General features: G+C 45.3%; 1 protein-coding gene across 2 annotated transcripts in view; it reads left to right on the forward strand.

The window, feature by feature from the left end:
- Positions 1-14747, forward strand: part of SLC38A9 (solute carrier family 38 member 9) — a 73693-nt gene extending 58946 nt beyond the window's left edge. For both annotated transcript variants that reach the window (XM_038765643.1, XM_038765644.1), the window contains 3 exons: positions 2848-2996; positions 6718-6807; positions 13982-14747. In XM_038765643.1, coding sequence (XP_038621571.1) covers positions 2848-2996; positions 6718-6807; positions 13982-14147 — 405 coding nt within the window. In that variant the 3' untranslated portion in view covers positions 14148-14747. The remainder of the gene's footprint in view (positions 1-2847; positions 2997-6717; positions 6808-13981) is intronic.
- The last annotated feature ends 603 nt before the right edge of the window (positions 14748-15350 follow it).

Consider the following 15350-nt stretch of genomic DNA (forward strand, 5'->3'; position numbering starts at 1 on the left):
CAGTGCTCTGCATACAGTAAGCAATAATCAGTATGATTACTCTGTGCAGAGCACTTTCACACAGAAAGCAATAATCAATATGACTACTACTAGTATTAGAAAGAAAGTGAAAGGGCAGATATGAAGACTTAATCTCTTGAGTTACCAGGGATTGGACATCTGTTCTAAAAGCTTTCCTTAAAAGTTATTTTCCTAGTTTTACTATCAATCGATCACATTTATTGAGCACTTACTGTGTGCAGAGCACTGTACTAAGCGCTTGGGAAGTGCAAGTTGGCAACATTACTCATTAATAAGAATAATTGTGGTACTCGTTTGATTGGACATCTGTTCTAAAAGCTTTCCTTAAAAATTATTTTCCTAGTTTTGCTTCTTACTAATAGGAATAGTTATGGTACTCATTATGTGTTTACTGGGTGCCAAGCACTGGGGTAGATACAAGGTACTTCTTATTAATCATAGTAATTATGGTACTCATTTTGTGTTTACTGGGTGCCAAGCACTGTTCTAAGCACTGGGGTAGATACAAGGTAATCAGGTTGGACCAAGTCCCTGTCTCACATGGGGCTCCTGCTCTTAATCCCCATTTTCTCCGTGAGGTAACTGAGGCTCAGAGAAGTGAAGTGACTTGTCCAAGGTCACCCAGCAGACATGTGGCGGAGCTGGGATTAGAACCCAGGTCCTTCTAACTCCAAGGCCTGTGCTCTGTCCACTAGGCCATGCTGCTTCTCTTAACAATCACTAGTTGACCCTCACTGTCTTTAAAGTCTGTGCTGGTTGGAACGGCGTCAGGGCAAATTCATTGCGAATTTCTAAAGCCTGTTCTCCCTTGGCTTGGAGTCGATTTCGGCACAACCTGTTTCCGAGGGTAGTCCGAAAATGATGATTTCAGCAGGATGTTGGTGTTCTTGGATCTTTAGGAGTTACTGTTACTAGCTTGGGCAATTTCCTCAGGCCTCCGGCTTGATCGGTACCAGAAGTCACCTTATATGCTATGTTCAGCAGTTAGAGACTTACTGGAAATTTCCAATAGCCAGCGATCAAAATGAGCCCGGTGAAACCTCTCAGCCCCAGCTCTGGGCCCAAAGGTAGGTAGAAAATAGCGTGGCTCAGTGGAAAGAGCCCGGGCTTTAGAGTCAGAGGTCATGGGTTCAAATCCTGCCTCCTCCAGTTGTCAGCTGTGTGACTTTGGGCAAGTCACTTCACTTCTCTGGGCCTCAGTTCCCTCATCTGTAAAATGGGGATTAAGACTGTGAGCCCCCCATGGGACAACCTGGTCACCTTATAACCTCCCCAGCGCTTAGAACAGTGCTTTGCACATAGTAAGCGCTTAATAAATGCCATTATTATTATTAAATGAAAAATGATAATGGAGCAGGCACTGTGTTATCCCAAGTAGTGGCAGGGGTGTAAGCAATTACAGGTGCTGTCGATCAGTGACCTTGGGCAAGTCACTTCACTTCTCTGGGCCTCAGTTACCTCATCTCTAAAATGGGGATTGAGAATGTGAATCCCATGTGAGTCAGGGACTGTGTCCAACCTGATTTGCTTGTATCCATCCTAGTGCATAGTACAGTGTCTGGCACGTAGTAAGCGCTTAAATACTATAGTTATCATGATTGTTATTATTTTTATCAGAATGTAATTAGAGAACTGTTTGGATGACCAAAGAAAATAAGATTCTGAACTTATATTTCAGACTGCTTTGTTACACAGCATAAACAAGCTTACCATTGAATAAGTGCTTAGTACAGTGCTCTGCACACAGTCAGTGCTCAATAAATGCGATTGAATGAATGTATGTAGTAAGTGAATCAGCCAGAATTCCAGTTGTGACATGCAGTCATTTCGCGACATTCAACTTAGGTTGCTCCATACCCCATTCCTCCTCAACTGTCCACTCCGGGATATAATGGAAATTCCCTGTTTGCCATCCTCACCGATAATTAATCAGTGGTACTTACTGAACGCTTTCTGTGTGCAGAGCACCAAGTCAGTGCTTGAATAACAAAACTGTGCCTTTCTCCAAGGAACAGGATTGAAATAATAAAAGAAATATGTAAAAACTCTTGAGTGATCTAACCCCCATCAATGTGGTTGTCACATTGACGTGGGAAGGGAAACAGCTTATTGCAAGATATAGCAATGGCATAAAAAAAGATTTCTAAAGAGAAAGCCCTATTTCCTGTTAAGTATGCTTTTCGCTCTGAGCCCGTATATTGAAAATGAAAATACATAACAGCATGGCCTAGCGGAAAGACCACGGGCCCAGAAGTCAGAGGATCAATCCCTCCTCCACCACTTGTCTGTCGTGTGACTTTGGGCAAGCCACTTCACTTCTCTGTGACTCAGTTACTTCATCTGTAAAATGAGGATTAAGAACCTGATCCCCACGTGGGACAGGAACTGTGTCCAACCCAGTTAGCTTAGTCCAGTGCCTGGCACATAGTAATATCACAGATAGCTTTTGACAATGGAATGCCAATCATCATCATCATCAATCGTATTTATTGAGCGCTTACTGTGTGCAGAGCACTGTACTAAGCGCTTGGGAAGTACAAATTGGCAACATATAGACAGTCCCTACCCAACAGTGGGCTCACAGTCTAAAAGGGGGAGACAAAACCAAACATACTAACAAAATAAAATAAATAGAATCTACTCTCTACCTCAGTCTTGCCTAACCCTCTGCTGACACGTATTGCATTGTACTTTCCAAAGCGCTTGGCACAGTGCTCTGCACAGAGTAAGCACTCAATAAATATGATCGCTAGATAGATAGGAAGGGCAGGGAATTTGGAAGTGGTGACTGGCTTTGACATTGGCTCACTGACTTTCTTGGGTTAGAACTTTTTAGACAACTTCCCCAGCAGTGACATCCTGTCGTTCGTCGCGAGGATATTCTTGCTGTTCCAGATGATGACCGTGTACCCTTTGCTGGGCTACTTGGCCCGTGTCCAGCTAATGGGACACCTCTTCGGAGAAGCTTACCCAAGGTAAGGACTTGGACTACCAGTAGCTGGTTAAGATCACCTCCCGGAACTCGTTTATTTGCTCCCTGGAGGAGGATGTCGTGCGGAGTGTGGGAAGTCGGCCTCCATAGAGATCTCGAAGAGTCCGGTAGAGTCCCAGCTGTCAGAAAGCAAGCTGGGAATGTTTCCTCGCAGCCCCGGGTTCGTTCATTCAGTTGGCTGCAACTCCCTCCAGAGCGCCACAGGCAATGTCTTTGGTTTGGGCAGTAATAATAATAATCGTCATGATGGTATTTGTTAACACTTACTGTGTGTCAAGCCCTGTTCCAAGCGCTGGGGTAGATAACAAGGTAAGCAGGTTGGACACAGTCCCCGTCCCACATGGGGCTCACAATCCTAATCCCCTTTTTCCAGATGAGGTAACAGACACAGAGAAGTGAAAAGACTTGCCCAAAGTCACGGAGCAGACAAGCGGCAGAGCCGGGATTAGAACCAAGGACTAGGACATTCATTTATTCATTCATTCAGTCGTATTTATTGAGCACTTACTGTGTGCAGAGCACTGTATTAAGCACTTGGGAAGTATAAGTCAGCAACATATAGAGATGGTCCCTACCCAACAGCGGGCTCACAGTCTAGAGGGGGGAGACAGACAACAAAACAAAACATGTAGACAGGTGTCAAAAGCGTCAGAACAAACAGAATGAAAGCTATATGCACATCATTAACAAAATAAATAGAATAGTAAATATGTACAAGTAAAATAGAGTAATAAATCTGTACAAATATATAGACAAGTGCTGTGGGGAGAGGAAGGAGGTAGGGCGGGGGGATCAATCAGTCAATCAACTGTATTTATTGAGCGCTTACTGTGTGCAGAGCACTGTATTAAGTGCTTGGGAAGTACAAGTTGGCAACATATAGAGACAGTCCCTACCCAACAGTGGGCTCACAGTCTAAAAGATGGGGAGGAGGAGAGGAAAAAGAGGGCTCAGTCAGTCAGACATGCCACTTCTTCAGAGTACCAACTCCAGTGTTCACTCAGTGGTATTTATTGAGTACTTATTGTGTGCGGAGCACTGTACTAAGAGCTTGGAAGGGTACAGTATGGCAGAGTTGGTGGACATGTTCCCTGCCATCAACAAGCTTCCAGTCTAGAGGGTTTTCTGCACAGTTTTTGAGGGGTAGCTTTATTCCCTGCTGTAGCTGTTTTTTGTTAGTTTTTTTTAATATATTTGAGAAAACAAGAGCAGACAATTAGGCAAGAAAATGGTTCTGAACATCCAACCAGCCTTTAAAGCTTCTTTCCTTTGAATTAATAATAGAAATAATTGTGGTATTTGTTAAGCGCTTACTATGCGTTAGGCACTGTACTAAGTGCTGGGGTAGGGACAAGCTAATCAGGTTGGATACTGTCCCTTTCCCACAGGGGCTCACAGTCTTAGCCCCCATTTTACAGATGAGGTAACTGAGGCCCAGAGAAGTAAAGTGACTTGCCCGAGGTCACACAGCAGACAAGTGGTGGATCCGGGACTAGAACCCAGGTCCTTCTGATTCCCAGGCCCGTGCTCTGTCCAGTAGGCCAGGGTTGGAGAAATGATGTAGCACATTTAAGTAGGCAGGGAGGAAAAAAAGTCTTTAGCTGAAACGTGCTCTCAAATTACAAATTGGTTGGCCACATTTGTGATAACCACATTTCAACAGAAGCGTCGAACCCCCCGAAAGGAGTTCTCCCCGCTCTGCTTCAGTCTTGGCTGCAGTTTACAAAGAAGTTCAGGTTGCCTGGCTCTTCGTTAGCTAAGCCTTCATAATTAAATAAAGCAGCTGAGCTTTGCAGTTGCGAGCATAAAGAAGAACAGAAAGCAAAGAGCAGCTAGTTTTCCCTCCGGCTGCAAAAGCGGTGGCAGAAAGCCCCAGCCTCCAGCGAGGAATCAGGGGTGCTGCAACTTTCTTCCACTCTGTGTGGCCAATTTAGAAGCAGTGTGGTCTAGCGGATAGAGCACGGCCCTGGGAGTCTGAAGGACCTGGGTTCTAGTCCCGGCTCCACCGCTTGTCTGCTGTGTGACCGTGGGCAAGTCACTTCCCATCTCTGGGCCTCAGTTCTCTCATCTGTAAAATGAGGATTAATACTGAGAGCTCACCTCAGGAGGCTGTCCCAGACTGAGCTCCTCTTTTCCTCTGCTCCTCCTCCCCTTTCCATCGCCCCTACTCCCTCCCTCTGCTCCACCCCCATCCCCGTCCCACAGCACTTGTGTGTGCATATATATATGCATATTTATTATTCTATTTATTTCGTTCGTGCTGTGTATAGCTACATGTTTTGTTTTGTTGTCTTTCTCCCTCTTCTAGACTGTGAGCCCATTGTTGGGTAGGGATCGTCTCTATATGTTGCCGACTTGTACTTCCCAAGTGCTTAGTACAGTGCTCTGCATACGGTAAGCGCTCAATAAATAGGATTGAATGAATGAATGAATATAGTTCTGTGTATTTATTTTGATGCTATTGATGCCTGTCTACTTGTTTTGTTGTCCGTCTCCCACCTTCTAGACTGTGAGCCCATTGTTAGGTAGGGATTGTCTCTGTTGCCGAATTGTACTTTCCAAGTGCTTAATACAGTGCTGTGCACACAAAAAGCTCCCAATAAATACAATTGAATGAATGAATGAATGAGTGAATGAATGAATTCAGAGCACCACTGTCCAACCTGATTAGCCTCTATCAACCCCAGCGCTTAGTACAGTGCCTGACACATAGTAAGTCCTTAACAGATGTCATTTAAAAAAAAATGACATTCAGCTGAACCTCAGTCAATACAGTGAAATAATAGGACAAGAACAATGCAGACACACGTGCTTTGGCTGTTTTTGTTATTCTAAGCACATATGCTTTCACTAGTTGTACTGTTACTTCTCTTCTTCCCCCAGTAGTAGTAGATCATGATGCGCTCCCTCTCTCTCTCTTTCTCTCTCTCTCTCTCTTTCTGTAAACAAGCCTGGGTTGGAAAGGCGATTTTGAGGTTGAGAAAGACCCCAATCTCGTTCATCCACCCCACAGATGTAGTGAAACGTGCCTGGGGAACATGACAGCCTTTGGAGAGCTGTAGCACATCATTGCTTCTTTAGGCAGGCCAAAAGAGCAAAGGTTCAGCAAATGCTATAGCCCTCCAAAACAACTCCACGTCCCTGGACAAACAGTAATTAAAGGCCAGAAACCTAAACATTGGGTATAATCTTCTAGAACGTGCAACAGACCACGGGTTTATTTTCACGTGTTTCTATTTAACCTCCTAATTTTTTTTTTCATTCTCTCTAGCTGCTTCTCTGTCTGGGATTCATTAGCCCCAACTCAGAATCGTGCTCGTTCCTCGAATCAAGGAGCTGCTTTTATGTGGGAGTCTGGCTATAGGGAATCATTTCTTTGCAAAAGAGAAATTGCCTGAAACCCTGAGCACTGCATATTAAGAATATTCTTTTTAGTAGCCTTGCCAAATTGTACATGCTCTCTTCTTGAGAATTATTTGAGTCCCAGACCCTTGAGGATTTGAAATCTGGCATCCACACCGTTGGCTAGACATCTTGTTGACCATGAAATTAATAAATTTTAATAGGTTAAAGCAGATGGCCCCATCCCTTCCCATCTTACTAGGTGTGTTAATGTTCGTCTTTTTTTTATCTGTAGTGGTGGCAGATTTGTTTTCATTTATATTTTGTATTTGTCTTCTTCTTCCCCACCCCCTCCTCTGTAGCATTATCCACGTACTGCTTCTAAACGTAGCCATCGTGGGAGCTGGAGTGATCGTGGCATGTTTCTACCCAAACATAGGCGGGATCATAAGGTACTGATCACAGATGAGCCTTTTCTCCCATTTCGTGGAATAATCTTGCTCCTGAGAGTTTGATTTCACTTGTATGTATAAGAAGATGCCAGCTAAGGTTTGGAGGCTGATATCGGGAAAAGGAAGATTAGCTCCGGGCCATTCTTGAGGTGATTTGCAACTCCTGATTGGGAAGCAGCAGTGGAAAGAGCTCAGCACTTTGGGCAATTCACTGAATTTCTCAGTACCACGGTTTTCTCAACTTTAAAATGGGGATTAAGTCCTACTGCTGCTTAGAGTGCTACTTGTGTAGCACAGGGACTGTGTCCGAAGTGATTAACTTGTATCTACCCCAGCTCTCAGAAAAGTGCTTGACACATGGTTCGCACTTAACTAGTACCATAATCATTATCTCCATTATTATTATTATTATTATTATCATCATTATTTGAACATAGGGTGTGGGGTGGTGGTCACGGTGTGAGCTGAGAGCAATTTCTCTTTGGCAGTCTCAAAGTTTGTCTGGTTGATGGTTCTGGGTCACCAAAAAAAAAAAAAAAAACTCCACAAGAAAATAAGATTGTCACAGACCAGAAAAGGAAAATTCTTTCCAATGCTCAGGCAGGCAACCAAATCCAGGAATGTGGCAGGAGTAGCGTACGTCTCCACCATTTCCACGGCCTGCTGAGTTTTCTGATCCATCCAGGGGATAAAACCAGAGGTTACAGGAGCTGCCGAAAAATTGCTTCCTCGTTCGTTACATCTCTGGAGCTGGTGACAGAGCCTGGCCTAACATCCTTTATTCTGAAACTTCCTTCTGGCTGCATTCCAGTGGAAGGAGAAGTTGAAAACCTCCCCCTTCCTCTTATTCCTACCTCCTCCTGAACACCAACCCTTTCCCGAATGTTTGTCCAAGAGGTAGGAATCTTGAACTAAAGGCAGTAATTCAGGGTGCTGCACCATGTTTATAGATCAAGTCCTTTTTACTGGGAAGCTTTTTTGATTTCTTTAAGGCATTCGTGCATGGGCTTAAAAGTTGCTGGGCTGGATGCAAGAGAGAAGAGCCAGGGAAACTCAGAGCCAAAACTGGTTCCTCCCTCTGTGTCACTTAGTAAGGATTTCTTGCCCTAGAAATTGAGGATCGATGTCAAAGATTACCCATGCTCCCTGCCTTCAGGGGAGGGTGCAGTCTAATAGTGCATGGCAAGACAGGTCAAGGGTTCTAGTCCCGGCTCCCCGACTTGTCTGCTGTGTGACCTTGGGCAAGACACTTCACTTCTCTGGGCCTTAGTTACCTCATCTGTAAAATGAGGATTGAAACTGTGAGCCCCACATGGGACAAGGATTGTGTCCAATCCGATTTGCTTATATCCACCCAGCGTTTAGTACAGTGCTTGGCACATAGTAAGTGCTTAACAAATCCCAGAATAACTTTTATTATTATTATTATTATTAATCAGATATCTAAGTCAATCTAAATGTCAAAGTGTAGTAAGTTACTAGTGGGAGACAGTGTTGGGGTGGGAGTTGAAGACTATCCCAGCAAGCTGGAGAATGAGTGGTATTAATTGAAGATAATAATAATAATAATGATGGCATTTGTTAAGCGCTTACTATGTGCAAAGCACTGTTCTAAGCGCTGGGGGATACAAGGTGAGCAGGTTGTCCCACGCAGGGCTCGCAGTCTTAATCCCCATTTTACAGATGAGGTAACTGAGGCTCAGAGAAGTGAACTGACTTGCCCAAGGTCACACAGCAGGCATGTGGCGAAGCCGGGATTCGAACCCATGACCTCTGACTCCAAAGCCCCTGCTGTTTCCACTGAGCCACGCTGCTTCTCTCTGGACAATAATAATAATAATTGTGATACCTAATCACTTCATATGTGCCAAGCACTGTACTAAGCTCTGGGGTAAATTCAAGATCATCAAGTCCCACTTGGAACTCACAGACTGAATAGGAGGGAGAACAGGTATTGAATTCCCATTTTGCGGGTGGGGGAACCGAGGACCAGAGATGGTAAGTGACTTGCCCAAGGTCACACAGCAGGTACGTGGTAGAGCCAGGCTTAGTACCAGGTCCTCTGATCCTCAGGCCCGAGCTCCTTCCACCAGGCTACGCTGCCCCTTGACCCCCCAGGCCCGTGCTCTACCCCTGTGTCACCGGCTTAGTTCTCTTTTAATTTTGAAATACAAAGTCGTGGGGACTAACTGAATAGGGAAAGAGAAGAGGAGCCACTCTTCTTCCCTCCTCCCCGACCTACCCTTCTTACCGAAGGCAGAGGAAGGGAATTCGGGCCCATGAGGATTAGGGGGTGATCAGGAAGGTGGGAATGTTTGTCTGTCAATTTAGCTGCACATTTCTGGGACATCTGGAGCCCGCAGAAACAGGGCTAGAGACGACTCCAGGGCAGACAGGAGGGAGAGAGTTCCCCTCTAGACTGTAAGCTCGTCGTGGGCAGGGAGTGTGTCTGTTTATTGTTCTGTCGTACTCTCCCAAGCGCTTAGTACAGTGATCTGCAAACAGTAAGGGCTCAATAAATATGACTGACTGACTGATTCTCATCTCCCCTCCACGCAGAAGAAGCTGCAGTGGGTTGTATCATTGGACAGTGGGCCTGGCCAGGGTTTGGGACTTGAAGATCCGGCTCTTGCTTTATTCATTCATTCATTCATTCACTCAGTTGTATTTATTGAGTGCTTACTGTGTGCAGAGCACTGTACTAAGCACTTGGAAAGTACTGTTCTTCAGCAAATAGGGACAATCCCTACCCAACAATGGACTCACAGTCTAGAAGGGGGGAGATAGACAACAAAACAAGTAGACAGGCATCAGTAGCGTCAATATAAATAGAATTATTGATATTTACACATCATTGATAAAATAAATAGAATAATAAATACATATATATATGCATACGTATATGTGTATATATATATGTATTTATTATTCTATTTATTTTATCAATAAATATATATATATATATATATGCAGCGTGGCTCAGTGGAAAGAGCACGGGCTTTGGAGTCAGAGGTCATGGGTTCAAATCCCGGCCCCACCAGTTGTCAGCTGTGTGACTTTGGGTAAGTCACTTAACTTCTCTGGGCTTCAGTTCCCTCATCTGTATAATGGGGATTAAGACTGTGGGCCCCTGTGGAACAACCTGATCACCTTGTAACCTCCCCAGCCCTTAGAAGAGTGCTTTGCACATAGTAAGCACTTAATTCACTCATTCAATCGTATTTATTGAACACTTACTGTGTGCAGAGCACTGTACTAAGCTTAATAAATACCATCATCACTATTATTATTACTATTATTATATATACACACAAGTACTGTGGGGCGGAGCAGGGTAGAGCAGAGGGAGGGAGTCGAGGCGATGCGGTGTCCGGGCAAGGCATCCTCTCTGGTTTCAGTTCGGTAGGTTGTGGAGCCCGGCTGTGTAAGGAGCCGCTTCTCTGTCCTCTAGCAGCAGTAATAACAGTAATCATACCTGGGAGCTTTCTAAAGTGCTTGCTTTGTGTCAAGCACTGTCCTAATAATAATAATAATGATGATGATGGCATTTGTTAAGCGCTTACTAAGTGCAAAGCACTGTTCTAAGCGCTGGGGGGGATGCAAGGTGATCAGGTTGTCCCACTTGGGGCTCACAGTCTTAATCCCCATTTTACAGATGAGGTAACTGAGGCGCAGAGAAGTTAAGTGACTTACCCAAGGTCACACAGCAGACACATGGAGGAGCTGGGATTCGCACCCACGACCTTTGACTCCAAAGCCCGAGCTCTTTCCACTGAGCCACGCTGCTTCTCCTAAGATGCTTGGATAGATGCAGGTTCCACATGGAGCTCACAGTCTAGATCGGAGGGACAAGGACGTCCTCCCCCTGGCCTGGAATGCCCTCCCTCCACACATCCGCCAAGCTAGCTGTCTTCCTCCCTTCAAAGCCCTACTGAGAGCTCACCTCCTCCAAGAGGCCTTCCTAGACTGAGCCCCCTTTTTCCTCTCCTCCTCCCCTTCCCCTCTGCCCTACCCCATTCTTCTCCCCACAGCACCTGTATGTATGTTTGTACAGATTTAGTACTCTATTTATTTTACTTGTACATATTTACCATTCTATTTATTTTGTTATGTGCATTTGGCTTTAATTCTATTTATTCTGATGACTTGACACCTGTCCACATGTTTTGTTTTGTTGTCTGTCTCCCCCTTCTAGACTGTAAGCCCGTTGTTGGGTAGGGACCGTCTCTATATCATCATCATCATCATCAATCGTATTTATTGAGCGCTTACTGTGTGCAGAGCACTGTACTAAGCGCTTGGGAAGTACAAGTTGGCAACATATAGAGACAGTCCCTACCCAACAGTGGGCTCACAGTCTAAAAGGGGGAGACAGAGAACAAAACCAAACATACTAACAAAATAAAATAAATAGAATAGATATGTACAAGCAAGATAAATAAATAAATAAATAGAGTAACAAATATGTACAAACATATATACATATATACAGGTGCTGTGGGGAAGGGAAGAAGGTAAGATGGGGGGGATGGAGAAGGGGATGATGGGGAGAGGAAGGAAGGGGCTCAGTCTGGGAAGGCCTCCTGGAGGAGGTGAGCTCTCAGTAGGGCCTTGAAGGGAGGAAGAGAGCTAGCTTGGCGGATGGGCAGAGGGAGGGAGGGCATTCCAGGCCCAGGGGATGACTCTATATGTCGCCAACTTGTCCTTCCCAAGCACTTAGTGCAGTGCTCTGCACACAGGAAGCGCTCAGTAAATACGATTGATTGATTGAATGAATGAATGAAAGGTACTGAATCCCCATTTTGCTGACAAAGGAGCTGAGGCCCAGAGAAGTGAAGTGACTTGCCCAAGGTCACCCAATAGGCAGGTGGTGGAGCCAGGATTAGAACCCAGTTCTTACTGCATCCGAGGCCCGTACTCTTTCCTCTAAGCAATGCTGCTTCCCTTGGTAGTGGGGAGGAGTTCTGAATGTATCTATCAGGGAGCAATGAACCAGTGCTCGTGGCTCAGTGGGAAGAGCCCGGGCTTTGGAGGTCACGGGTTCAATCCCGGCTCTGCCGATTGTCAGCTGTGTGACTTTGGGCAAGTCACTTCACTTCTCTGGGCCTCAGTTACCTCATCTGTAAAATGGCGATTAAGACTGTGAGCCCCACATGGGACAACCTGATTACCTTGTATCCTCCCAGTGCTTAGAACACTTCTTTGCACATAGTAAGCGCTTAACAAATACCATCATTATTATTAATATTATCCTTTAAGGAATAGAGTGCTTAGGTGGTGGAAATTAGGGCAGTTACAAACCTCTGCTAACGTGGTCCTGTAGGTGCATTTTTATCGGCTTGTCTGAAAATTATATTGACTCCTAATGGAGCATCCACTGATTCTCATGTCATTAGACTGTGCTGACAGATCCTTCAGAGAACAGAATGTATCACTGATGTATGAGGAACAGCATGGCCTAGGGAAAAGAGCCCAGGCCTGGGAATCAGAGGACCTGGGTTCTAGTCCTCTTGCCTGCCGTATGACCTTGGGCAAGTCACATCACCTCTCTGTGCCTTTGTTTCCTCATCGGTAAAATAGGGATTCAATACCTGTTCTCCTTCCTACATAGACCTGTGAGACCCATGTGGGAGAGGAACTGTGTCTGTAATTTGTATCTACCTCTGTGTTTAGAACAGTGCTTTACACATAGTAAAAGCTTAACAAATGCAATAGTAGTAATAATGATCAATAGAATTTTTTGAGCGCTTGCTATGTGCAGAGCATTGTACTAAGTGCTTCGGAGAATATAATATAGCAGAGTTGGCAGATACATTCCCTGCCCAAAATGGATAGTAGTAGTAATTATTATTATAATATCATAATATATTATTATATATATTATAATATTATTACTGAGAAGCAGTGTGGCTCAGTGGAAAGAGCACAGGCTTTGGAGTCAGAGATCATGGGTTTGAATCCCGGCTCTGCCAACTGTCAGCTGTGTGACTTTGGGCAAGTCTCTGGGCCTCAGTTACCTCATCTGTAAAATGGGGATTAAGACTGTCAGCCCCCTGTGGGACAACCTGATCACCTTGTAACCTCTCCAGCACGTAGAACAGTGCTTTGCAGATAGCAAGCGCTTAATAAGCCATTATTATTATTATTGTTATTATAAGATATGAAAGATCAAAGTGAGAAACCTATCTTCAGGTCTGACCGAGGATGTGGCTAGAGTGTCAGAGACACAGAATTTACAGCTGCGTACCCATTGGAAAAGTAGTCTTTATCGAACGGGCGCCCTTGAGTCAAGAAAGAGAAATAAGAAACAGTGTTTTATTTTGGCTCCGAGAGCATGTAAAAGTATTTTTTAGCCGAGAACCTCAAGATGATTTCTTAGACTAACTCCCCCCTCTGCATTTTTTTCCCACGTTTACTGTGGTGCTGTGTGCATGGAAAGCGCTTAATAAATACTGTTTGAGGGCAGTGAGCTGACTTTACACTCCATTGACTTGAGAAACAATGTGGCCTAATGGTTAGAGCAACAGGCCTACAAGTCAGAAAGACATGACTTCTAATCCCGGCTCTTGTCACACTTGTCAGCTGTGTGACCTTAGGCAAGTCATCACTTCTGTGGGCCTTAGTTACCTCATCTATAAAATGGGGATTAAGGCTGGGAGCCCCATGTGGGACATGGACTGTGTACAACCCGATGATCTTGTATATCTGTACCCCAACGCCTAATACAGTGCCTGGCACATAGTAAGCATGTAATGAATATCACTGCTCGTTGTGGGCAGGGAATGTGTCTGTTTATCGTTATTTTTTTTAAAATGGCATTTATTAAGCGCTTACTCTGTGCAAAGTACTGTTCTAAGCGCTGGGGAGGTTACAGGGTGATCAGGTTGTCCCACGGGGGGCTCACAGTTCTAATCCCCATTTTACAGATGAGTAACTGAGGCACAGAGAAGTTAAGTGACTTGCCCAAAGTCACACAGCTGACGGTTGGAGGAGCCGGGATTTGAACCCATGACCTCTGACTCCAAAGCCCGGGCTCTCTTCCACTGAGCCACGCTGCTTCTCAGAGTTATATTGTACTCTCCCAAACGTGTTGCAGAATAAGCGCTTGATAAATACGAGTGAATAAAAAAAAAAAGACTGAGGAGACGCAACACAATGAGTTTATGTTTTTCAGGTATTCAGGAGCAGCATGCGGCCTGGCCTTCGTGTTCGTGTATCCTTCCCTCATCCACATGATCAGCCTCTACCAAGAAGAGCGTCTGACATGGCCCACGGTTTTCTTCCACTCGTTCGTCATTTTCCTGGGCCTGGCTAACATGATCGCACAGTTTCTGATGTGAAAGCCCCAGCTTCATTTTCCCAAGACCTTCCTCGGTATTTCAAACTCAGGCGGCAGTACCGCGTAAACTTGGCCGTAAATGCTCATCGTGGTTTCTGCGATTCCCTCGCCGGGAACGGTTGTGGTGGATTCGGGGGGATCGGTGCCGGGAGGAGGGCAACAAGAAAGAAAGAGGCGCGACGCTGCCCGTTTCTCTTCCTGCCTCTCCTTCTCCCTTTCTTCCCCCCTCCACCGTCCCTCCTCCTTCCTCGATGGCTCCCCTTGGGTCGGTGGCGCGGTTTCCTTTTCAGATAGGGATATAGGCACGTGGAGGGACTTTGCTGCCCTTTGCTTGGTGAGGGCATTTGTTAAGGGGTTTATTTGGAGCAGGGTCAGCTCTACCACCACTAGTAGAAGTGAAAGCTGTTCTCTTTTTCTCTTCTTTTGGTAAATATCTGGCTGTCAACTGGAGCGAGGGACTGTAAAGCCGGACCGGTCCTTTCTAGGCTGAATGTCTCCTGTGCATGTGCCCCCTCTGTTTTCAAATGGGGCATTGTTGGCACAGGCCATTTGGCCAGTACTGATCTGTGCAAGGTGAATAAAGCAAGTGGGCCTCAATCAATCGGTCGGTCAATGCTATTTATCCAGCACTCCATGTCCAGTACTCAGTGCTTGGGAGACCACGGTACGATCGAGTTGTTAGACACAGTCCCTGCCCCTAAGGAGCGTACAGTCTGTTCATTCAGCCATATTTATTGAGCACTTACTGTGTGCAGAGCACTCTACTAAGCACTTGGGAGAGTATAGTACAACAATGAAGCAGCGTGGCTCAGTGGAAAGAGCGCGGGCTTTGGAGTCAGAGGTCATGGGTTCAAATCCCAGCTCCGCCAATTGTCAGCTGTGTGATGTTGGGCAAGTCACTTAACTTCTCTGGGCCTCAGTTACCTCATCTGTAAAATGGGGATTAAGGCTGTGAGCCCCCCGTGGGACAACCTGATCACCTTGTAACCTCCCCAGCGCTTAGAACAGTGCTTTGCGCATAGTAAGCACTTAATAAATGCCATTATTATTATTATTATTAACAATGTAAAGTCACAGTCCCTGCCCACAGCGAGCTTACAGTCTAGCGTGATGGACCTCATCTACACCAGACAGTTGGAGAAAACATGAAAGTTTTGTTGGGGCTTAGGGTGAGGGATAGCAATTCTTCTCTCTTAGTGTTCTG

This window comes from Tachyglossus aculeatus, chromosome 23 (assembly GCF_015852505.1).
Source record: "Tachyglossus aculeatus isolate mTacAcu1 chromosome 23, mTacAcu1.pri, whole genome shotgun sequence".
NCBI classification, from domain to species: Eukaryota; Metazoa; Chordata; class Mammalia; order Monotremata; family Tachyglossidae; genus Tachyglossus; species Tachyglossus aculeatus.